The sequence below is a fragment of the Citrus clementina genome, unplaced genomic scaffold (assembly GCF_000493195.1).
Source record: "Citrus clementina cultivar Clemenules unplaced genomic scaffold, Citrus_clementina_v1.0 scaffold_6, whole genome shotgun sequence".
Lineage (NCBI taxonomy): Eukaryota > Viridiplantae > Streptophyta > Magnoliopsida > Sapindales > Rutaceae > Citrus > Citrus x clementina.
In genome coordinates, this window is record NW_006262139.1 from 24058993 (window position 1) to 24073137 (window position 14145).

Consider the following 14145-nt stretch of genomic DNA (forward strand, 5'->3'; position numbering starts at 1 on the left):
CGCCGACCGCACCCGCCGGAACCCGACCACCTCACCCGCCGTGTGCCGATCCCGCCCCGCGGTCCCCCCCCGGGGCATGAACCGCCCCCCGGGGGGCCGAAACCGGCAAAACGTGCCAAACGGCCCCGATCTTACCCATTTTTCGGCGATCAAACCGCCGCGCGGCTACCCCCCCATCCCGATGCCCCCGGACCGCTGGTCCCGTGGGACCAAACGGAAACGGAATCGGAGGCCCGGATCATGAGTTACGGCCGAAACCGGCAAGGCCTACTAAGCGGCCCCCGATCTTGCCCATTTTTCGCCGTTCAAACTGCCGCGCGGCTATCCCCCCATCCCGATGCCCCCGGACCGCTGGTCCCGTGGGACGAAACGGAAACAGAATCGGGGGCCCCGATCATGAGTTACGACCCCTTCTTTGCGGCCCCCGAGGCCGTGCGCTATAGCCCCCCGGGCGCCCCCACCGCCGACCGCACCCGCCCGAACCCGACCATCTCACCCGCCGTGTTCCGATCCCGCCCCGCGGTCCCCCCCGGGGCATGAACCGCCCCCCGGGGGGCCGAAACCGGCAAAACGTGCCAAACGGCCCCGATCTTACCCATTTTTCGGCGATCAAACCGCCGCACGGCTACCCCCCCATCCCGATGCCCCCGGACCGCTGGTCCCGTGGGACCAAACGGAAACGGAATCGGAGGCCCGGATCATGAGTTACGGCCGAAACCGGCAAGGCCTACTAAGCGGCCCCCGATCTTGCCCATTTTTCGCCGTTCAAACTGCCGCGCGGCTACCCCCTCATCCCGATGCCCCCGGACCGCTGGTCCCGTGGGACGAAACGGAAACGGAATCGGGGGCCCCGATCATGAGTGACGACCCCTTCTTTGCGGCCCCCGAGGCCGTGCGCTATAGCCCCCCGGGCGCCCCCGCCGCCGACCGCACCCGCCCGAACCCGACCACCTCACCCGCCGTGTGCCGATCCCGCCCCGCGGTCCCCCCCGGGGCATGAACCGCCCCCCGGGGGGCCGAAACCGGCAAAACGTGCCAAACGGCCCCGAAGTTACCCATTTTTCGGCGATCAAAGGGCGAGGCGGCTACCCCCCCATCCCGATGCCCCCGGACCGCTGGTCCCGTGGGACCAAACGGAAACTAAATCCGAGTCCCGGATCATGAGTTACGGCCGAAACCGGCAAAGCCTACTAAGCGGCCCCCGATCTTGCCCATTTTTCGCCGTTCAAACTACCGCGCGGCTACCCCCCCATCCCGATGCCCCCGGACCGCTGGTCCCGCGGGACGAAACGGAAACGGAATCGGGGGCCCTGATCATGAGTTACGGCCCCTTCTTTGCGGCCCCCGAGGCCGTGCACTATATCCCCCCGGACTCCCCCGCCACCGACCGCACCCGCCCGAACCCGACCACCTCACCCGCCGTGTGCCGATCCCGCCCCGCGGTCCCCCCCGGGGCATGAACCGCCCCCCGGGGGGCCGAAACCGGCAAAACGTGCCAAACGGCCCCGATCTTACCCATTTTTCGGCGATCAAACCGCCGCGCGGCTACCCCCCCATCCCGATGCCCCCGGACCGCTGGTCCCGTGGGACCAAACGGAAACGGAATCGGAGGCCCGGATCATGAGTTACGGCCGAAACCGGCAAGGCCTACTAAGCGGCCCCCGATCTTGCCCATTTTTCGCCGTTCAAACTGCCGCGCGGCTACCCCCCCATCCCGATGCCCCCGGACCGTCCCGTGGGACGAAATGGAAACGGAAACGGAATCGGGGGCCCCGATCATGAGTTACGACCCCTTCTTTGCGGCCCCCGAGGCCGTGCGCTATAGCCCCCCGGGCGCCCCCGCCGCCGACCGCACCCGCCCGAACCCGACCACCTCACCCGCCGTGTGCCGATCCCGTCACCTGACTTATCAATTCGACAATAAAAAACTTGTAATATAGAAATTGGTGTTTGGAATTAGTGGTGGAGGCATATTACTATGTTGAAGGCTTGAAGCTCTATCATCAGCTCATCATCTTTCACTAACCTCGACCTTGTGGCTCAATGGGGGTTCTGAAATTTTCTTTTATGCATATCATGTAAATGATATAATATAAAAAAGCTCTGGATCTCGATGTTTTTCACTTGGTTTGGTGCATTCATGGAACATTGTCCTTTCCAGCGTGGAGATGATGGACAGTTCCTAAAGAATGAATTATCATGGAGCTTGGATATGATTTTGTTTTGATCTTTATCGACTGTTTGATTGTTTTTTTATGATCTGTATCTTACAGTTACAAATAAATATTAGATAGCAACGAATTCGTTATACATTGAGACCCCCTAGAGTTGGATTTTCATACTCAAAAGCAAGCTCGGATTACAACTGATGAGTCTCAAGAAATAGCATCTACTCAGAAAATTTCCCAAGATGCAGGACAATTAAATAATAACTGTGAAACTTAGAGCTTCTATTCTAATTTAACAAACCTCCATCATCTGATTAGCATCTACTGTTTGATTTCAAAAAGAAATTGGCAAAGCAGAAAACCTAGTTACAACTTTTACATATATATTACTTCTCTGGTCAATTCGGATTTCGACCATCGCTCAAACTGAACCAAAATCCCAAAATATAGACCAAAAACCGACTGGTACTCTTCCTGAAACATTATTATTGATATCCCCTTTTGAAAATTAGTTCATAATTATCCTTTTGATCAAACAGAAAATTAGATAATGCAATATACAATTGCGGATACCGTTCACACCCGAGAAAAAGATTGGATTGATGATGATGAATACATTTCAAGCCCCTCGCAGAAAACGAAAACAAATAAGAAGATATGGTCTATAGCTAGACCAGGGCCGGCTTTAGAGTCTGAGGGGCCTTAGGCGAAATTTTCTTATGAGGTCTCTATTTATTTTGTAATTTCAATACTCAAAGACATATAAAAAGAATTAAAATTTATTTCATCTTTAATTTTTGAATTTCAATAATAATAATAAAAGATCAAAAATTTTAAAAATAAAACCTAAAAAATAGTCAAGAAGGTATATTTTTTTATTCCATTAAAACCGTTAAAAACAAACAGACAAATAAATAAAAACAATATTTTTTCAAATAGAATATTTAAAATGATAGAGTACAAAATTTTGAAATGATGAATTGATGTTCAAAAACAAAAATGGACTTTATATTTTAAGAAACTAATTATTTTACATGAATCAATGAATATAATAATTTTCTTTGTATAGAAAAGAACAAGAAATTTTTTTCATTTACTAATTCTTGAGATTATAAGGTTTTTAATAGAAATTAAAAGAAATACTAAAAATCAAAGATTCTAACATTGAATAATTAAAAAGGTAAATAATTTTTTGGAAATAATAATAATGAATCAACTAATGGTTAAATAATATTATTAATTATATTTCTTTAAAATTAAGGTTTCCAAAAATAGATTTTTTTTAATAAAAAATAACTCTTAATTTCTTAAAATACGTATTAAAAAAATTTATTAATTAGAGAATTATTAAGGAAATATTAAAAAAAAATGAGACATTATTAAAATATGAGGCCTTACACGACTGCATTGTTCGCCTATACCTAAAGTCACCATATATTAATGACAATTCTTGTCATATATGTTTGTTCAGTTTTCAAACGTAAAGGCTTAACAAACCTTACGTTATCATTCAATAACGCAAGCGTCATCGCCCCCTCATTTCTCCTTTAAATGATCATTTTCCATGTGAATGCACGTATGCCCTTCATTTAATAAGATCCTTAAATCAAAAACATTTTCTCATACGTTACATAAAGTTAATTTTCCTCCTCACCAAGCAGCGGCATTACTATTCTTTCTTCATTCTTTCTTTAACTCTCTAAATTAATATTTGAAACGTATATGACGATGACCATGAGCAAAAACTCTGTAATATTTTCTTTCATTTTTCTCCCGTTTATCAGCAGTGCAACGACTCAACTTGCACCGGCGCTGTATGTTTTCGGGGACTCGTTGTTCGACAGTGGCAATAACAATTTTTTGCCAACAGTTGCTAGGGCAAATTACTTACCATATGGTGCAAATTTTGTCAACAGAAGCACTGGAAGATTTACTAATGGCAAGACAGTTGCAGATTTTATAGGTACGTAATATCTTGTAAGAAATTAGACAACTATTCATTTTCTTTAATTCTTCATCGTATATATATACAGATATGAAGTTATGAACTACTTGTAGTATTTGCTTAGTTATGTTATGACAACTATTATAACAATAATTATTATTATTTTTTTAAAGCTGAATTTCTTGGACTGCCATATTCTCCACCATTTCTGAGCTATAAACGTGACTTGCTACCACTCACTGGATTGAATTATGCATCTGGCTCATGCGGCATTCTTCCAGAAACTGGTAGCCCCTTTGTAAGTATTCAAACACCCTAATTAATTGTGCCCTCTTTCAACTTTGCATTGTTTCTTTCAATTTTAATATCTGTGAATTATCAATATCATTAAAAGGAACACGCGTTTATAAAGTTGGATACAAAGTTCGTATTTAAAATGATGTGGCACATGTTTTATCATTGCTGTAAAATAATATAGTCAATTATGATATAAAAAGTCAACTATTACCAAATACATGATAATTACTGATTGGTGATACATTATTTGGATACAAAATATGTATCTCAAACTTAGAAACTTATCATTATTTCATTTAGCATACCAAAAACTAATCTCTAAGTTTATGAATTTAATTCATAGCTCGCAAAATTGAACATTCCATCAAACATATCATATGTAAGTCAACTGTAAATAATCTATAATAACTTTGAATATTTTAGTCAACTGATGATTTATGCGAAAGGTAATTAATTAGTCCCACTAAGTTTTGATGATTGTTCATTAATGTATATCTTCTTTTCAGGGGCGATGCTTGAATTTTGAAGAGCAAGTGGGTTTGTTCCAGGACTCCGTTAAGTCGCTGCAGCAACGATATTTTCAAATCTTAGTTGATTTTTCAAATTATTTATCGAAGTCGGTATTCATAGTATCCATCGGCAGTAACGACTATATAAACAATTATCTTGAAACCTCATTATACGATACGAGCAAACGTTACACTCCGCAACTATTTGCTCAACTCCTCGTATATAAACTCTCCCAGCAACTGGAGGTAAATATATGTACGAACGTATATATGTGTGCGTGTGTAACCGTAATTAATATTTTTTGTTAATCTTATTTTTGTATGCATTTGCAGCGGCTATATAACTTGGGAGCGAGGAAGATAGTCGTGTTTGAGCTTGGTCCAATCGGATGCTTGCCGTGGATTACAAGGAACAATAAACACACGGGACAATGTGTTGAAGACACAAACCAGATTGTGTCCTATTTCAACAACATGCTTCCTGCAATGTTACAAAACTTGACAACCAGTCTCAAAGGTTCCAACTTCATTAATGGTCATGGTCATGGGGTAGGCTATGATGCAATTATAAATCCCTCTAAGTATGGTAAGTTTGAAGCTATAGCTAGCGTATCACACTATAAGTTCTTCAAATTACAACATTTCTGTACAACATTTCAAATCACACAAGAACATTTCTTGTTGTTCATATAAAATTTTACAGGTATAGCAGATGCAAGCAATCCATGTTGTACAGCTTTCTTTAATGGGACTTCAGGGTGCATTCCATACCTCAGGCCTTGCAATAACACAAATAAACACTATTTTTGGGATGGCTATCATCCTACAGAAGTTGTATATTCAATCTTAGCATCTGGTTGTATCAATAATGCGTCATTTTGCACTCCTTATAGCTTAAAGGATCTTGTTAAGGTGTGAACAAATGCATCTCATATGCATGCCGTACTTATTGACGCCATACGGCTAAAATTAATTATGGATTAATTAATAGCAATGAAATTAATTATAAATAATTCTTGTTGTTTTGTTAAAGTGATCTTTCTTTCATTTGTTGTTGTTTATTTGTGTTTTCCTATATACAATGACATGTGAACGAAAAAAATTAATGAAGAGTTTGAATAGGTCTGTAACAAAGTAATGTAACAGCAAGGGAACGTTTGGAATTCCCGAATTGAATTATATTTAGTACTTCCTTTTGTTTTGGGTACTACTTGATTTTAACTTAAAGAAAATTAAATCTACTAATATTAATTTATTATTGATTATATATTTAAAATTATTTTATTTATATTAAAAAAATCATATTTTACGTATGACATGTCATTTATAACTTTATTACAATGCCTACATGTCATAGTAAGCTATATAACATGAACGAAATAACTTGATGCAAGCTATTAAAATTATTTTAATTAAAATTATTTTAATTTACTTAATTTTATGGTATTAGTTAATTTTGAAATAGTCAAAAGTAGTTGCACTTGTTTTGTGGAACTACATGTAAGTAGTGGAGTATTCTGTGAAAATACGCTCAATATTACTAATTTTTAGGTTGTAATTTTAAAAAAGCTTTATTATATGAGGTTGATATTATTCAATAAAAAGTGTCATGAATTTATTATTTTGGCAACACAAGAGTTGTATTTGGTAGTTTATTGGCATCTCAAATAACCAATACTTATTTAGAGGTTTGAGTTCCCTCCTATTAACCCATTTGTCATTTAATTTGTTTGTTTCATTTGATTTATCTTTATAAACTTTAGTGTTCATATGATTTGGTATCAGAGCTAGCTAAATATATAATGAGTAAATCCTTACAATGGAGCATATATTAGAGAGGATTCAGAAGATGATGGAGGTTATGATTCTTGAATAGAAGGAACTCACCAAGAAATTATTGTGTAAAATGGATGAAATATTAAGAACATGGGATGCAAGAATGAACTCATCTGGCCATTGTATCAACCATGTGGAAGAAAATTTTACATGTTCAATTGAATATAAAAGTTCCCAACAAGGTGGCCTTGTGGCAATCTCAAAGGAAGTTGAAGTTGTTCAAAAATACAATAATCTTGTGGGTTCATTGCAAACTCAACGTATTTAGTAACTTCGCATTGTAAAGTATAGAGGTCTATTTAGCTGGTCAAAGGTGCAAGGGGTCTCATTTAAGTAAGCTAAAATGGTTTGGCGCCATGATCAGAAATCATTGATCAATAAAGTACCAAAATTTGAGATGAACAATATAGTTCAATCAATGGAGAATTTTCAAAAGAGTTTCAAGGCATCGTTATAATTATGAATTGGAAAAGAAAGAGAAAACAAATTATTTTAGAAAAATGTACACTTGAGGACAAGGGAATTTTCAAGGGGGAAGGAATGATGCAAGCTCTTAAAATAATTAAAATTATTTTATTTACTTAATTTTATGGTATTAGTTACTCTTGAACTAGTCAAAAATAGTTGCACTTATTTTGTGGAACCACATGTAAGTAGTTGAGCATTATGTGAAAATATGCTCAGTGTTACTAATTTTTAGTTTGTAATTTTAAGTAAGTTTTATTTAAATTTTATTATATGAGGTTGATATTATTCAATAAAAAGTGTCATGAGTTTATTATTTTGGCAACATAAGAGTTGTATTTGGGAGTTTATTGGTGTCTTAAATAACCAATACTTATTTAGAGTTATGGTTTCCTCCAATTAACCTATTTGTCATTTAATTTTTCTGTTTCATTAGATTTCTCCTTATAAACTTTAGTGTTTGTATCATAACATTTTATATACAGAACATAAATGACATATTGTAAATTTATTAATTCGGCGTAAACAAGGAATGATTTAGTTTTTATAACTTAAGACCAAAAATGAATGTCGTACTACTTCATATACATGTATGACAATTTTTTTTATACTTTTAGCACAAAGATGTATTTGTTATTAAATTTTTACTCCAAAGTAAAATTGTATGATATGTTGTTTGCAATTTCATCATGTAGACAACATGTATTATTGCTTACTAGACTTTTCAATGTCTTTACACAAATTAGAATATTTGATCAAATAAAAAAAAAAGTACCCATAACAGTTGTCAAGCTTGTCTTTTAGTGATTTACTCAAAGATGGCACCTAAGTACCCTTCGATGATACAATGCAAGATATAGAAAGGTTGAAAGAATGAAGCGGTGAGTATATCGACAATTCAACAAGAGAATAGCTAGACTTGACAAAGGCAAGTCGATTAGGCAGTCTACCGGTATTCGCCAGGGTAAAAGCCCATTTTCAACTTCACTTTGAAGATCTCGCCCATGAGATCCTTCGCGCAGTTTGTTCTTGAGTACTAGAACCGGAAGTCCTCCTAGCGTCTTAAGAAACTTAAGAGAATATTAACATAGACTAAGTAAACATTAACGTATACTTTTAGTGAGCAATAATATGTGTACTCATTTTAAATATTATCTTTAGTATTCCTTGAAATATCAATCGAATTTGTGAGGAGGTCATCTTTTTCAAAATATTCTAGTCTTTTCCTCCTCACAATGAGAACATGCTTGTTCGAATAGGGTAAGAATTTTCTTAGAAAGAAAATGATAACCTCCTCACTTGTCTAACTAATATTTTAAAGAAAATCTTATAATATCTTACTAATATTTCAAAGAAAATTATTTTTTTTAGGCCTCGAAGACGTATAAGGCCCTATATGTCATTGAGTAGCCCTACATATTCCCATAAATTTTTCAGAGATTTTTGTATCAACCACCGTTAAATAATATAGGTGTGGAAAAGGAGAAGATGAGCATTTGTATGGAAGATTGTTACCACAAATTATTCAATTTCTCGGAAAAGATCTCTATCTCAAATTAAGGATCTATTTGACAGTAGAGTGTACACGAGATGGTTTACATATTATTGTTTTAAAAAGAGACATCGTAGTTGGAGATCTCGTAATTAAAATTAGAAATAAAGAAATTGATTGCACAAGAGGCTAACAACCTACACAGTATCATACCTGAAAAAAAAAAAAAAAAAGTAAATTTGTAATGTCTAATGCAAAATTTGTGCTAAAAGTAGAGATGAAGATTGTTATCTCGCAATGTTTAATGCAATATTTGTGTTGTTAGTAAAGAAGAAGACCGTGTTTGATATGTAAGAATAAAATTAATTTTATGAGACTAGTAGCATAATTCTCACATATTTTGGTATGCTTTATGTGGCAACTAGATATTTACAACAAGAAATTAGATATAAATTAAAAACTCGGTTCTTGGATTATTTGATGGTAATCCTATGTAATCCAAACACTTTCAATTTATATGTTTGGATCTAAATCTATGGCTGGAAGTTTAATGATACTAGATATAAAATAACTTTGGCTATTACCCAATGATTTTGAAAAATATAAGGTATACAAATTATGCGAATAATTTTTGTCTAATTATGATTGAATGAACCTCAAAACAAAGTGGGGCCTGAAGTCATCTGTGAAAAGTAATGATTTACAGGAAAAAGAACTAAAAAAATGGAGAGGAAAATGTATGTATGCGTGTGTGTGTGTCTATATATATATATAGTATGTATGTATATATGTATGTTAAACTATTTGCTATGTCATTTGCTACTTTATCACATAGGTGGAAGTCTTACTTTTTAATTGTATAAAATATTCAAATAAAACTAATTTAAGTTTATTATTTTACATTAGTAAGTACTAATATATTGATTTGAATAATACTAAAGAATTTAAATAATCCATTATTAAATTTTTTAACTATTGAAGTATAATTATAAGCAAAATAATTATTTATTAATAAACTTAACAAATTAATATTGTTTATGCTATCAATTAAATATAAATGTTATTTATTTAATATTAAAATTATTATCTAAACAAAAATAATTAGTTATACAAACTTTGATTTAAATATCATATCATATAATATTACTTTTCAGTTACTCATATAAAACCATGTGTTGGCGAAATAATTAATCACGTTTAGCATTATATTACTTGTTCAACATTAGTGCTTCTAGAGGCATAACTCAGAAAATTTCATTGTGATGGTATGAATTGAATCCCCTTTTGAAACCGCATATAATATGTAATCCTAAAATGCTGTACATGTTCACACACAAAAATGGTGGGCTAAAGGGGGAAAAATATAAAAATATATTAGAAAAGTTAATTAAAGCTTTGATCCAGGTGATAATACTCTTAAATTAAAAAAAAAAAAACTGTTGGTGGCCTACGTTGATTAGTTTTCGTCAAAGGGCTTAACAAACCTTATCACTATTATTAATTCAATAAAATAAATCATGTGTCATCACCCTCAATTTCCGTGTGAGTAGCCCTTCATTTAAGACCCTTTTTCTCCACAATTCACAAAGAACATCAAACAGCTAGCGCTATTAATTCTTTCTTCATTCTTTCTGCAAACTCTCCAATATTGAAAATATGATCAGCAACAGTTACTCTATAATATTTTCAGTCTTTTTTCTTCGATTTATCAGCAGCAGTGCAACTCAGCTTGCGCCGGCACTGTATGTTTTCGGAGACTCGTTGTTTGACAGCGGCAACAACAATCTTTTGCCAACAATTGCTAGGGCAAATTACTTACCATATGGTGCAAATTTTGTCAATAAAAGCAGTACAGGAAGATTCACAAATGGTAAAACAGTTCCCGATTTTGTAGGTATGCTGTAGCTGGCTTATTGACATTTTCTTCATAATATAAGTGCACGAACTACTTGCATTTTGCTAATTATTAATTATTCTGATATGATTTAATCGATTTTTCGTTTTTAGCTGAATTTTTGGGGCTGCCATATTCACCACCATTTTTGAAAATACGTGACAAGTTACCACTTACTGGGTTGAATTATGCATCTGGGTCATGTGGCATTCTCCCTGAAACCGGACGCCCCTTTGTAAGTTTAGATTCAAAACTAATTTTTTCTTCTTTCAGTAATATTTTCTTTCTTTCTTTCTTTCTTTTGAAAAAAAAAAAAAAACTCTTAGAGAAAGATAATTAATCCACTTTCATAGTCACATTATTTGTGTTCGCTATTGTATATGCTTCTATTTCGTTAAAGGGTATACTTTTTTCTTGGTCCCTAAAGTTGTAGTTTATAATTCCTAATTAATCACCGTATCATTTTGCCGCTATTTTTTTTGGAAAAAAATAAAAATAAATTTACTAGTCCGATGTATAACGACATAAATATTTACCGCTCATAATCAAGTAGTTTCTTTGCAACGCTCAAAATGTTACCTTTAGCACTAGTAAAAGTAACAACAAGGATGTTATTTTTACTACAATAACTAACGCTAGTAGAATTAATGGCTAACGCTAAGAAGTTATGAGAAATATACTCTTTAATTCAGTACATTAAACCAGTAGAAGAGATTTATTATATATATATATATATATAAATATATTATTTGATACCAAAGGTATGTGAATGCTAGTTAGATGATCTTTTATTTGTTAAATAAAATTAATTAAATTTTACCTTCGATTCAGGATCTTGCGTCTCTTAGTAATGACAATAGCAGTTCAGCAATTTGTATACACGTCATTAAACTGAAGAATCTTTTAAATTTGTATCATCAAGTCATTAAAATTAGAGTTAAATAATGGCATGTGCATGCAGGAATATGAAGTTATTATTTGATTGCTTTATGTTCAATCCAAAATCCAAATATCCTCCAAGCGATCACTCAATTATATGTTTATATTATTAAATGTCAAACATTTATATCTTATAATTTTTTTTTCTTTTTTGGGATACTAGAATCATTTATGCGAACTGCGAAGTAACATGTCAAACTTAATTTAGACTAAGTCAATTGTACAGGCACGTCTGATTATTTTAGGTCACGTCAACATATCTGAGAGTTTATTTAATAAATTGAAGAATGACCAATATTCCCCTCTCATTTGGGAAAACTAATTATTTTCCCGTCATGTTTAAAATTCACTTGAATCCTCTTGACAATACAGTGTTAAACAACTCCATACATGTTTAGAATGACACAATTTTAATGAACATAAATAGACTTTAACCCTAATTTTCGAGTAAAAAATTGAAATTTAACAAAACATAATTAACAACGTTGTATGATTCTAGTGGATCCTAGAAAAATGAGGGAATGGTTAGTTTGAGAACATCCTTGTACTGTAAGATTTTTCATTAATTTCTATCTTTAACTAATTAATGCTTTTACAGGGGAAATGCTTAAATTTTGAAGAACAAGTGAGTTTATTCGATGAGACAGTTAAGTTGCTGCGGAGACATTTTACAAGCTCAAAAGTGCTTTCAAATTATTTGTCGAAGTCGATATTCATTATCTCCATTGGCAGTAACGATTACTTGACTCGTTCTCTCGGAACCTTGTCTTTCAATACAAACGTACGTTATACTCCCCAACAGTTTGCTCAACTCCTCATAGAGAAGCTCTCTCACCAATTCCAGGTTATCTCTATCACTCTCGCATTCATACGACGACGTACGTTGTCATGAATAATAATAATTTAGTGGGTGACGCCACTCATTTTATATGGTTGACGACAGTCTTATATGGCACTATCTGATTGATTTACTACCTCGACATTATTTAGATAAGTTACAGAATTGCATTAAGTGTCTAATTAATTATTATAAAGTGTGCGAAATTGCTCGCTAGATCATTCATATGACGTGTCATCACGTATAATATTTTATGTGTTTTTAAAATGTGGACAATCAATTTTTGGCACAATCATTTAATTTATTATGTATAATTAAGCAGAGGCTATATAACTTGGGAGCAAGAAAGATTGTGATGTTCGAGATCGGTCCGATCGGTTGCATTCCCTCGATTACAAGGAAAAATAAACACACAGGAAGATGTGTTGAAGACAAGAACCAGCTTGTGTCTTATTTCAACAACATGCTTCCTACAATGCTACAAAACTTGACATCATGTCTCGAAGGCTCCACCTTTGTCAACAGTCATGCTCACTGGCTAGGCTATGATGCTGTCATAAATCCTCCTAAATACGGTAAGTTTAAGAGTGAATAACAACATAATTTGCCGTATAAGAACAATAGCTTTTCACTAATGGCCATCAATTTATAGAAGAGAAAATAATATTAAAAAAAGGAAATTAATAATAAAATATCATAATCTAGGCCATAATTGGGGATTCATCTCCCATTTTCGAATTCTATATATATGTATGTATACCAATTTTAGAAAACATATTGCCCATATAAGTAATGATTGTTACGTTTAGAACCATCTTCTTGTGATTCTTACCAAAGAAAAAAATTACCAAAAAAAGTTCTTTAGAATATGAAATCGAGTATAATTATGATATACTGATACTCGCATCGTTTGCATAGTTTATTATTAATTTATACATGTAAGTTGCTGGTTAGCTTTATTTTCTATTATTAAGGTGATAACCTTACCTCACCGATTAATAAATGAATGACATGACAAATAAGTATATCATATCGCAGCTATGTAAGTATGGTATTACTCATTCTAGTATTATAAGGACTTCATTCATTATCGTATAGGCATATTCCAGCAGTCACTCAGCATATCTCTTGTAACCAATGCGTAGCTTAAATAGACTTCTATTGTGCATAATAAATCATGAGCTAATAAAATTTTCTAAAAACTTGTTGCAGGTTTAATGGATTCAAGCAATCCATGTTGCATAGCTTGGTTCAATGGGACTTCGGGCTGCATTCCGTTTCTGAAGCCATGCAGTAACGCAAATCAACATTATTTTTGGGATGCTTATCATCTTACAGAAGCTATGTATTCACTCTTTGCATCCCATTGTATCAACGATAAATCGTTTTGCGAACCTTTCAATTTAAAGGAGCTCGTAAAAATGTGAACAGATGAACGGTATATTTATCAAATAAATATGTGATTGTTTGTGACGATGACAAATATTATTTAGTCATCATTTTCAAAAAAATATAGAAAATTATTTGAATTATTACTTTTTTTTTAATATGAATTGTATTGTTGCTACTTTTTTTAAAATGGGATTTTAAGTAATTACTCCTTTAATCTTATTTTCATTAACATATACATTCAATTATTCTTTATTTTTCACCCACAGCACTATGTCATATTTGTTAATTAACTTACACTGGAAGAATTAAAAGTAACATTTATCCATTGTGTTTTAGCTAGAACTTGATTTGGGCGATAATTTTTTTTCAC

General features: G+C 35.2%; 2 protein-coding genes across 2 annotated transcripts; both read left to right on the top strand.

The window, feature by feature from the left end:
- Positions 1–3833: 3833 nt before the first annotated feature.
- LOC18039315 (GDSL esterase/lipase 7) lies at positions 3834–5870 on the top strand. The gene is made up of 5 exons (XM_006430917.2): positions 3834–4131; positions 4287–4411; positions 4917–5165; positions 5253–5505; positions 5623–5870. Exons 1-5 carry the CDS (start codon positions 3891–3893, stop codon positions 5835–5837), a joined length of 1083 nt encoding a protein of 360 aa, XP_006430980.2. The 5' UTR covers positions 3834–3890; the 3' UTR covers positions 5838–5870.
- Positions 5871–10368: 4498 nt separating this feature from the next.
- LOC18039316 (GDSL esterase/lipase 7) lies at positions 10369–13810 on the top strand. Its single transcript, XM_024182651.1, has 5 exons — positions 10369–10606; positions 10720–10841; positions 12144–12389; positions 12706–12958; positions 13596–13810. The coding sequence occupies exons 1-5, from the start codon at positions 10369–10371 to the stop codon at positions 13808–13810; spliced, it is 1074 nt and encodes a 357-aa protein (XP_024038419.1).
- Positions 13811–14145: the final 335 nt, after the last annotated feature.